General features: G+C 35.0%; 1 protein-coding gene across 3 annotated transcripts in view; it reads right to left on the reverse strand.

The window, feature by feature from the left end:
• Positions 1 to 4,924: 4,924 nt before the first annotated feature.
• Positions 4,925 to 12,118, reverse strand: part of CCDC102B (coiled-coil domain containing 102B) — a 375,607-nt gene continuing 368,413 nt past the window's right edge. For all 3 annotated transcript variants that reach the window (XM_050768124.1, XM_050768123.1, XM_050768121.1), the window contains one exon: positions 4,925 to 6,919. In XM_050768124.1, coding sequence (XP_050624081.1) covers position 6,919 — 1 coding nt within the window. In that variant the 3' untranslated portion in view covers positions 4,925 to 6,918. The remainder of the gene's footprint in view (positions 6,920 to 12,118) is intronic.

Consider the following 12,118-nt stretch of genomic DNA (forward strand, 5'->3'; position numbering starts at 1 on the left):
GTATCCAAATATATGATTCATACATGGATTATTGGTGGGAGAGGGAATTCCCATTGGAGGGGTAGTAGTGATAACGGGAACACATTGACTTTGACAGAAAGAAGCCTGAACTCAAACCCCAGGATATATAAAATGACTTTGTTTTTAGGTGACAGTTTTGAGGGCTTCTTGTGCGAAGCACCCCTCCGAACACATAATAGATTTTATCTCATGAGGTTAGGCAATCATTTGATCTTTCTAAGCATGTGTTTCCCCAGGTATAAATTAATGTGTAACTGTCTATTAAGGGGAAAATTATCATGCATCCTACTCGACATGGTTTCTCTTCTTTATATGTTTTATTCCTTTCATGAAAGAAGAGATTTAACCTGATCAGTCTCATGTGATGCACTAACTGAACCAAATTCCATATTTAATTGAGACACGATGCTTTTAGAGATCGGTTGATTTCTCATGCACTTGTGCCATCTCTTCCATGTATTATCTCTTTCTTATGGGCCAGGCATCGTAACTAATACTGGATAAACTGTGATGGACAAAACAATGTGATTCTTGTTTCCATGCATCTTGGAGTCTCTTTGTCTCTTTCTCCCATCCAGCCAGATGGGTAAATTGACTCCTGAACTGTTCCTTTGGGAGAGACCTCACCAGTCATGTTTCTTCTCTCCATCACATTTAACAGAAGAAGCTGAAGGCTGCTTCTTTATCATGTGTTCTTTTTACTATACATGGGGCCAGATCATGAAAAACAAACCTCAGGATCCTTACCTTTGGTGTGGTTTTGTTTAGACAAATATGAAGGAATACCTTAATATATGTTTTATGCTTGAAATTGGCACATACACTTTTCTCAAGCAATAAAATTAAATGGACAATGATTTCTAAGCATTTGCTTATGAGAAGTTTTATTTCAAAATCATGTTATGTTACTTTTTTTTGAAATCTAATTTCAGATTGGTATATTATTTTCATTCCAGGAAAGATAATAGGGACTGGGCAGCATTTTTGCAGCCTAACAGCTTTATATTTGAACAAAAAGGAAAGTAGTTTCTGGTGATATCTAGCAAATTACTCCATAATCCTGTGCAGAAGTGTTTTCAAATCAGGAGTTAGTTGTGGCTTCCAGAACTGATAACACTGTAACATTTTACAACCAGGTAAGGCAGAGCTATAAACCTACCTATTTTCAGAGGAAGTATCGCTCCTTCTCTTCCCGCAATCCTCTGGAGAGATGCCCAGTCCAAACATAGAAGCAGAATAGTCTATGATGTCCACCCTCTGCTTCCCATTTCCTATCCACCCAACCACGTGACTTACAATTTCCCTGAGGCCACACTGAAACTATCTCTTGTCCTAATATCATGCCCTGAGCAGCATTATCCTCAGGAGTTTGCTAATGGTCCCCATCTTTTTGATTACTCAAAACTTTTTTTTTTTTTTTTTGAGACGGACTCTTGCTCTGTCGCCCAGGCTGGAGTGCAGTGGTGAGATGTCAGCTCACTGTGACCTCCACCTCGCCTCCCGGGCCCTGGTTCAAGCAATTCTCCTGCCGCAGCCTCTGGAGTAGCTAGGATTACAGGCACGTACCACTAGGCCAAGCTAATTTTTGTAGTTTTAGTAGAGATGGGGTTTCACCATGTTGGCCAGGCTTGTCTTGAACTCCTGGTCTCGTGATCTGCCTGCCCTGGCCTCCAAAAGTGCTGGGATTACAGGCATGAGCCACCACACCTGGCCTGTTCAAAAGTTCTTGACTCAAGTGCAGACACAAGCTCACATGTTCACACAAACTCTTCCTGAACTTGTTCATTGCAGGTTATATCATTCTGTCTCTAAATTCCTATAACACACATTCTGTGTATTTGACACGCAATTGCCTGTTGTTCTGTGGTGTCTCTTCTAATTTTGTCTTGTGTCTGCTGTGTTGTTATTGTATACATCAGTATATCATCTCCCATATACTATAAAGAAAAATCCTTGAATTCTTCAAATAAGTGCTTAGAATATAGTGTGGTATTATTGATTGTAATTTTGAATTACTCATCCCAGCAACATATTTCCAAGTCTTTTGATAAAATGTCCTCATTATTTGTGTTTTGAATATCAGAGTCAGAGACAAGCTCACACAGGCAATATTGGGACAAAATTCATGCATACCTTTTCACTATTCATTAGTATAAGTCCATAAAAGTTAATGCTAATTGAAAAGAGACAGTGGGCCAAATTATTCCTCATTTTTAGGATGAGGCATCTGAAGCTTAACATGTCACTTCTCCAAGTCATACAAGCAAAGAGGAAGCCAGGACTTAAACCCAAGTCAGATTTATTTCAAACTATTTGCCTCTCCTTGAAAATAGTTATTTAGGGAATAAATGTGTTGATTAGTAAAACATACAGCATAAAGTTTCCAGCGAACACTTCAATCCACTAAGCCATTTGCCTCAAAATTATTACATTGTATGACATGAAAAAACATCTGACATAGCATCTAAAATGCAAGATAATTTTTACAATATTGGTTTTACTTACTGAATAGTGACATAGAAAACTATTATTAACTCCATTTCGTAGATGAGGAAACCAAGTAAGCAAACCTTCAAAGAAGGTGCCTACTTTGACTTCTAAGCCCGAGGTATTTCCATGATGCTACTCACTCTTTCTAAAAAATGTATGTAGTTCCTCTGTCTTAAATGTCTTTCTCCAATCGTGATCACCTAATTATTGCCTCTTGCTATTGTTTTAATTAGTCTATTCCAAAATTTGAGTACTTCCAATGTGATAATATTAAGAGGTGAAGCTTTTAGCCAGTGACTAAGCTATGAGATCTTTTCCCTCAGGAATGGGATCAGGTGTCCTTATAAAAAGTACTTGGCAAGATATTTTGACCCTCTCATCCTTCCACCTTCTCCCATGTGAGGAAACAAGGCTCTTTGCCTCTGGAGGATGAGGTTTCATCTTGGAAACAGAGAGACCAGATCCTCACTAGCCAAGTGCCTTGATCTTGAACTTCCCAGCCTCTGGGACTGTGAGACGTAAATTTCTGTATTTTATAAATTATGCAGTCTGTTCTGTTACGGTGGCACAAGCTGGTTGTGACACTTCCTCATTCCAATAAAGACCAACCAGCTATCACTTTTATTATGTAGGTTTTCCTGAATATTTACTCTGCAAGGAACAGTTTCATTTATTTTTATATTTCCAGCACATAGTAATTTCTTAATGAACTCTTTAGCTTAAAACTTATTTTGAAATTTCAGTGCATTTATTAAAGTTCACATTCCTTTATTTTAATTGTTATGTATTTATTTTTGTGGAAAAATCTTTCTTAATCACAACTTCCAAATTTGGATTAAGGCTCTTATTTCCCTTTAAACATTACTAACATTTTTTTCAGGATTATTTTTCCTTAGGGGGGAAAAAAAACACCAGCAGAAATTGGCATCACACCAAGTGGGCTGATACAGCAAGAATGCACCTGGCAAACTCAAATCATTTTCTTTTATATGTGTAGGTTTTCCTCTGCAGAAGGCCATAATAGGTCACATAGTAGCTAGGGACCAAATACTTATTCTAACTAGATATTATTTCCTTAGTGTCTTATATCAACAATGTTGATTTTCTTGTAGATACAGAAGTCTTACATATCTTGCAGATACATACAATCTAAGTAAGCCTTCAATTTTATGTATCTCTCTGTATGAATTCTCCCATCTGTAGAATTAAAAAATAAATCTACACAAATGAGTCAATGGTTTGGTTAAATAGTCATAGGTAGTTGATTTTAAAATAGGAATACTCTTTTATAAATATGGAATTAAATTCAATAAGAGAACATAGAGACTTTAAAATACATTTATATGGCATAGTTTTAAAGTAAAAACCTTTAAGAACATTATTCATCATAACCACATAAAACAATCAAATATTTTTACCAGTTCTTGACTGAGATATAAGAGCAGTTTTTGTCCTCAAACTAATCAATGGCAAAGTAAAGTGTTTTGAGTGAATATAATGTCCTAGTAATTATGCTAAATATTATATATTTTACCCATTTCACTATCAAAATAATTTCATGTCATAGATGTGATATTCATATTATAATGAAGCAGACGCTAAAACTAACGACTTCCCCAAAGTCACATGTATTGTAACTAATATACCAAGTATGAACTCTCAAATCTATACTCACCGTTATGTTCTAAATTTAGTACAGATTATTGACACAATTAAGAGATTATTGGAATAATCTTTAGTGTTTTTATTATTATCATTCAGAGTTGATGAACACAAACACTGTAATTCTATAAGGTTTATTTTTTGGAAATATGACCTTTCAAATGGTTCCATGTAATGCAAATATAACACTCTCCCTCACATTTTTATTATTTATTTGATGGAGGAAGAACAAATGAAGTTAAGGATGTCTTGATTAAGAATACTAGTAAGAGTGCTGAAAGTAATATTGTGCAGGTTATAAAATAAGAAGCTAGGTGAAATCCAAGGCTCAATTTTACAAATAACTTAATCATAATATACGTTTTAACATTTCCAAGCAGAAGTGAGTATAAAATAGTGGCTTAAAATTATTAAGTTTTTCAAAGGTATAGGGTTTTTTTGTTGTTGACGTTTTTGTGTTTTCTTGGTATGTGTATGTGTGTTGATAACATTAAGAAGGATGTCACATTAGCACTGAAAATAGCAAGTTACTCTTTGCTATGGGGAAGACGAGAGGATTTGTATCTGGCCAGTGTGAAAGAATGTTGGCATATATTTTACTATCATACTACTGAAGAAAATGTATCAGCCAGTCAGATTTGAAATAAGCAAGCCAATCACTGGTTTATGTTCTTTAAAAATGTTAAACAATCCTTTAAATATTAAAGTTATTTATAGTTTCCATAAATAATACTTAAAAATTTCTCTGTTGGGAAAAAATACATTGATTTCTAGAAATTTTCTGTAAGAAAACATATACATTGATTTTAAACTGAATATGATTTAATATTTTTTGCTAAGTTCTATTTTAAAAAATCTTATTTTAGGCAATGTCCTTCGTTAAAATGTTACCTTTAAACAAATGACATGTAAAAATGACATGAAGGCCGGGCACGGTAGCTCATGCCTGTAATCCCAGCACTTTGGGCGGCCAAGGCAGGTGGATCACAAGGTCAGGAGATCGAGACCATCGTGGGTAACATGATGAAACCCCGTCTCTACTAAAAATACAAAAATTAGCCAGGCGTGGCGGTGCACACCTATAGTCCCAGCTGCTGGGGAGGCTGAGGCAGGAGAATGGTGTGAACCTGGGAGGCGGAGCTTGCAGTGAGCCGAAATCCCACCACTGCACTCCAGCCTGAGTGACAGAGTGAGACTCTGTCTCAAAAAAAAAAAAAAGAAAAAAAGAAAAATGAAAGACATGAAATGTGAAATTTCAAAAATAAAAATAAATGTGATATAAATTAATACAAAACACCAAGAAATGATAATGCAAAAGATAATGTCATTTATTAAAAATTATCCTAAACATGAAGTCTCTGCCGTTTATATTGTAATACTTAAAATTTCAAGCCATCCAATTATTTTGCCATCTTAGTTTTGAAAGACTATATGAATTTTGTATGTGTAAATGTTGAATATACATTTCGTAGGTTTAAAAGGACTATAAAAAGCAAGACCATAGGTAAGAACCTGAGCCTAATTTTTTAACTTGAGTGTCAGATCTATGACAGGAGATTTGCAATAATTAAATAACATCCTGAATCAAAAGGGCATACAGTTACTATGTCACAGAAGCAACTGTTTTGTATACAAAATTGAGCATCAGACTTCCCACTATTCTTTTTCAAATATGGTGAAGTCTTTATATTGGAGCTCAGAATTATAGGTGACAAAGTGGACAGAAAAGGGTCTGTGGAGTATGGTAGACATGGACTTGAAAGTCAAGACCACAATGTTCCAATCATGTGAAACTGAACAAATTCCACTATAACCTTGATTTGCTCATCTACATAATAGTGATAATACCACCACCCCGTGAAACCCACTGAGCGCAATGGACAGCATATGAAAGCAGTTAATGAAGGCGGGCTACGTGTGCCACTGAGTGGCATTGTTCCATGTTGAGCCATCTTTCTGTAGGCGCACCTCCTATCTATGGCAGGTATCAAATGCATACCAAAGACTAACTTGGTCACCAGGCTTAATTCTTAGCATGAAACTCATTTTTTAAGTCTTGCTATAAAGATATTTTTTTCTAGGAGAATTTTATAAGTACATAGTGAGCTTTGTGCTCATATTTGGCAGTACGCATGGACATAACTTCCAAAATCAGCTGTGGGTTGGCTGAGCTCAGCATCCTGCTATCCTATAGGAAGGCAGAGGAATGAAAGCCACATTTACATGTTGGTTAAAACTTATACATACATGCAACCAAACACATTCAACTGTATTCCTCTTTTAAAGCAAAATACGAGCAGGTTTAAAATCATTCAACTCTTGTATAAACACGGTATGCCAAATGAAATTGTATAGGATAGCTACATTTCCAAACTGATAAAAAGGCCATAATTTAAAAATAAAAGAACCATGGTACCCCATATAACATAGGCTAGAAAATGATAAAATCACAACAATAAAGTTAATTATTGAGACAATAATATAAATCATTAAACACACAGATAGTAAAACTCTCAATAATTGATTATAACTTTATCTAAATGCTTAGGTTATCTAAAATGAGGAAAATATTTGCATAGAAGGCAACATTACTTGACACTCATAATCTGCTAGTTAAGCTGAGACGCTAGCAATGCCATAGAACAGAGAATAACAGAGCCAGGTGACAATCAGAAAATGCAGTCTTTAAGTTTTTCTATTCCACTTTCAAACTTTGAAGGGTCAGTCGTATAGCTGAAGGTATCATCTAAAGTAAGAAAAAAAAATTGGTAATTAGGTAGACAGAAATATCATGCTTTTCTTTATGGACATCATAAATCAAGTTAATGTAATTTTACTATAGCTTTAGCATATATGTGCTTACAGAAAAAAAAACAAACAAACTATCATTCCCAGGTAGAAAGTATTCTCAGATGGAATCTTGTGCAAATAACCCTAAGCATATTGCTAAATATACATTAATTCATAATAATATATTTTGTAGATTAATATGCCTAATTTTGGATTTTAGTTCTTTCTGTAATCATATGTCAGATCAAAACAAAATCTTCTTGCATATACAAACTGATTACTTGAACTTTCAAATGCATCATAAAGACAGGAGTAAAGTTATTAGTCGGAAGTGGGGCCTGGGGCCCTCCAGCAAATTTATGGTAGATTACAATGGAGCCACTTTGCTAGAAGAAATGCAAACACCATTACTAAGCTACACATTTGGCATCTCTATTTTAGATGTCAAATGACGTACCAGTTTGATTTCACCTAAGCCTTCCCTGACATTGTACAGTCTTTTTGATATCCCTCTTACATGCTAATACTACAATCTGAAAGTCCAAGAAGAAAAGGAAATAGGGAATTTAGGAAGGATACAGATGTGGGACTCAAAGATCTTCAAGAAAGAAAAGAAAAAAGATTGGGATATAATTTGTGACAGCCAGTTTGTTTGTTTGTTTGTTTGTTTTGTTTCTCTGGGATAGAAACCAATAAAAAACAATGAAAAGAAAAAATAATATAATTTAATAATGCCAATATTTTGCCCATTTTTATCAATGGGTAAACAGTAAATGTTTTCACTTTCAATGGAAGAAAAATTCATTCAGATGTCACAAGGATTTAAAAATAACTTTAAGTAAATAGCATCTTTTGAAACACTTAGAGTGTTTAAGTCTTTCTGATAAGACTATATAGTTTAGGAAAGGAAAATAAAACTGAGAAAGGACTGAGTAGTAACTAATATGATTTATTCTGGAAGGTAAAGTAAGTGAGTTTATAAAAATTATAAATAATATATTGTGTTCTAATGGGATGTCCACAAACTATTCCTGTCCTTGTCTTGATACTGGAGATTTGGATTCTTTACTTTTTATAGTTCTCTCTCTTCCCCTCCCCTGCCTTCCTCCCTTTTCTGAAAAATAGTTTCTGCATGCTCAGTCATGACACAATATAATTTCCTGGCATATGGGAGCTTGTCTTCTAAAGAAATTAAACACATTGAGCAGACTCTCAACCATAATAATAATAATAAAAATCTATCAGAAGTCTAACTGCAATAATATACCTAAGAAAACAGACAAAGCATATATTTCGAGTTCTTTTCCAGCTTAGCATATCTTTCTAGTTCTTTTCCAGCTTAGCATATAAGTATTGGGAATAGTTTCTTGCTTCATGATTCTAAATATAAGCACCAATTCCCCTTACAGAAGAAGAAACATATTAAGAAAAAAATTAAACCTCACTTAAAAAAAATTTAGTGGTGGACATCTTACTACTCCTGCAATGAATGTTTTACCTCCGTTGAATTATGTAAATGGTTTCAGGGATTTGAAAATAATTATTTCAGTAAAAGAATGTAGAGCTCCTGAACTGGCATAATTTCCCACAAGAAAAATTAAATCAGAATTATGTAAGTACAGCGCTGCAAATCCAGCTGGCCCTAAGGCAATGCCTGGGAAGAGGGAGCATGCAGCATGCCGTAAAATCTCCACTCAAGCTCTGCCTGTCCTCTGCAGTCGAACTTGTGTGATCATTTGGAGTAATACCACAAGGACATGAAGCATCCATGGTGTTGAAAAGGCATACAAATAAAAAGCAGTAGAATATTGCGGCAAGAACTCAAGCAGAGTAAGAAAATGAGGGGGAAGAAATACACTATATTAAAAGCAAGAGAGATTGGAAAGTATCTAACAAATGTAAGCTTGGTCTTTGTTGAAGCAAAGTGATTTATAGAGGAAAATAAAAATCGTAGTGAGTAGTAGTGACACTAGGATGCTAGACTAAACGTGTAGTCTCTACTTACCAAATTATTCATATGTTTGGAAATTTCTCCTTTCAAAGCAAAGATCCACAGGGAGGGTTTTTTGAAACCATTTGGACTTCCTAGTCAAACTATGGTTCTCAGCCATGAGATTCTTTATATTATTACAATTAATACTAACCACCAAGTAGACTCAAGTCCCCTCATTTACTTTTTGTTTGTTTGTTTGTTTCTTTTTTGAGAAGGAGTCTCACACTGTCACCCAGGCTGGAGTGCAGTGGCACCATCTCGGCTCACTGCAACCTCCAACTCCTGCGCTCAAGTGATTCTCCTGCCTCAACCTCCTGAGTAGCTGGGACTACAAGTGGCACCACCATGTCTGGCTAATTTTTGTATTTTTAGGAGAGATGGGGTTTCACCATGTTGGCCCTCCCCACGTTGAACTCCTGAACTCAAGTGATCCACCCACCACGGCCTTCCAAAATGCTGGGATTAAAGGTGTGAGCCTCTGGGCCCGGCCTTCGACTCCCATCATTTTTTGTACTGTATCCGTACATTTCCTATTGAGAACTCAAAATTATGTAATTTTATTTATATTTTCATTTAATTTTTGCTTCACTACCCTCCCCAGTAGACACAATCACACCCAAATTTCAGTGGCCATTTCTGTCATGTCTACTGCATCTTCAGAAATTGCACCATATTTGAAACAGAAAATGGGACCCACATATTTGTTTATTTAATGAATGCTAAATGATAGACCTAGGTCTAACATAAAGCAGAGGAAATTATCTTTTCTTGAGAGAATATTGGTAATTGGTAATATGTGCCATGACTTGTTAGCATGTCCAACCTTCAGTTCCGTTTCCATTTTCTAAGAATTTCTCTTACGTTAATGAGAAATGAGAACAGACTTATAAAAATATGGTTGTTTATAATAAGTTTAAAATAATAAAATAAGTTTAAAATAATACTTATAATATTTTTAAATGTGAAAGGATAAAACTAAATGTTTAACAACAGGAAAGTAATTTTTAAAAATAGTATGTTAATATCTTAACATATTATGAATCTATTAAATGGTGTTTTAAAATATTTGTAAAATATTAAACATACATTTTTGATGAAAAATGCTCAACTTTGCATAGACATCAAAATTGTGACTCTATAATATACATCGGCATATATTTAGTATATAAATATATATTATTTAGCATACTTATGAGACCATGGGTGTGTGTGCCTGTTCACAACAAAGTTGTATAAGATACATTGTAGACATTATGAACTCTGGAGACAGACTACAAAAATGCCAATACTATTTCCGTCACTTAGCAAGTTACCAAAATCTCTTTTTCTTCAGATTCCTCCTTTGTGAAATGGCAAAAATATAAAGTTGATGATGAAATTAGATGAGTTAGTTTTTGCTTAGAAAAAATGTATAGCAGAGTATTCCACAAGTCTTTATGATTATTTAAATACACACATAACATTATATGTACAAAAAACATGTATACACACATGCAATCACAAAAATATGCAAAATAGAGCAAAATATTATCAGTGAACAGTTTTTGTTTCTGAGATTGTGGATAACTTTTGTGTTTTACTTTATGTGGTCTAAAATTTTGTCTGGAATAAGTAAATATTGCTTTTATAGTTATAAATAAAAACTATTTTACAAGATATTAAAAAACAGGTGGACTGAGATAACATATACACATATATAATACATACATACATAATGCTTAGAATAGTGCTGAGCATATAGTATTCATTTTAAGAGTGTTTAAGTTAAAATAAATGACAATTGAGTAACTGGACATATTAATGCGTAACTTGAGAATATGAAGCCCAAGGAATTTGCAAGAAAAATGGTTAAAGACAAAAATTAGAATTGTAAGAGCAGACAATACTGGCCTAGCAATGTTTGGGTTTGTAATTCTTTCAAAGGCTTGAGTACATGCAGTCGCCTACATGGAAGGGACCAGCATAAAGAAAAGGTTGGAGAACGTATGAAGAGAGACAATAATTTTTATGACAAAGTTCAGATTCCAGATAAGCTGAATAAAATAAGATCAAGAACAAAATAGGATAATTTTTTTTTTTTTTTTTTTTTTTTTTCTTGAGGCGGAGTCTCGCTCTGTCGCCCCGGCTGGAGGGCAGTGACGCAATCTCGGGTCACTGCAAGCTCCGCCTCCCGGGTTCACGCCATTCTCCTGCCTCAGCATCACCAGTAGCTGGGACTACAGGCGCCGCCACCACGCCCGGCTAAATTTTTGTATTTTTAGTAGAGACGGGGTTTCACCGTGGTCTCCATCTCCTGACCTCGTGATCCGCCCGCCTCGGCCTCCCAAAGTGCTGGAATTACAGGCGTGAGCCACCGCGCCCAGCCATAAATTTGTTTTAAAGAAGAAAAACTTGCATGTAATTCTGGTATAAGGAAGGTAGGGCTGCATGCAGATAATAGAGATTTGATTTGTAAATGCAAAAAGCATACCAAGTCAAGAAATTCTCTATTGCTCTGCAGAATCAGACGTTTAAGGTGCATGAAGATGGCCACTCGGGAACGGTGGTCCAGCAGAGAAGGCTGGTGGCTCCACGTAACGACCTTGGTAATGGGTTAAATAGTGGCAAAGACCTCGTCTACCATTAGGTCTAAGTGCGGGTGTCAGTTGAAATAGATACACTTTGGAAGTGAGCATTAGCAGGTATATAGGAGAAGAAAAGAAAAAGGTAATATTGGAATTTTGCAGGGTGGATCGTTCAGAAACACTTGATCACCCATTTTCAGACCTTCCTAATATAACCATTCTGTAGCTCAGTGAATAACTGCTTTCACACTCCAAAATATCTAATCTCATGGTTAAATTAAAATACAATGAAGTTTGGTACTCTTTTAAATGATGAATGTAATCCTAATTTTTGATATTAAAAATAGGGTATAATATTTTTAATAACAAGCAAAACACATATGCAGTTTATATTTAATCACTATATAGGTAACTTTCTCCAATATATGACCAGTTAGTAAATAACTTAGGAAACTAAGTAGAAACATCAATGGACCATCCAAAGTTTTAATATCCTAATTTGATAAAGTCCCTTAGCGTTCTAACCATTGTAACTTACATTTGCAAATTAGTGCTAATAAAACCCATCAGACGCTGGCTTCTCATTGAAAATATTTGG

This window comes from Macaca thibetana, chromosome 18 (genome assembly GCF_024542745.1).
Source record: "Macaca thibetana thibetana isolate TM-01 chromosome 18, ASM2454274v1, whole genome shotgun sequence".
NCBI classification, from domain to species: domain Eukaryota; kingdom Metazoa; phylum Chordata; class Mammalia; order Primates; family Cercopithecidae; genus Macaca; species Macaca thibetana.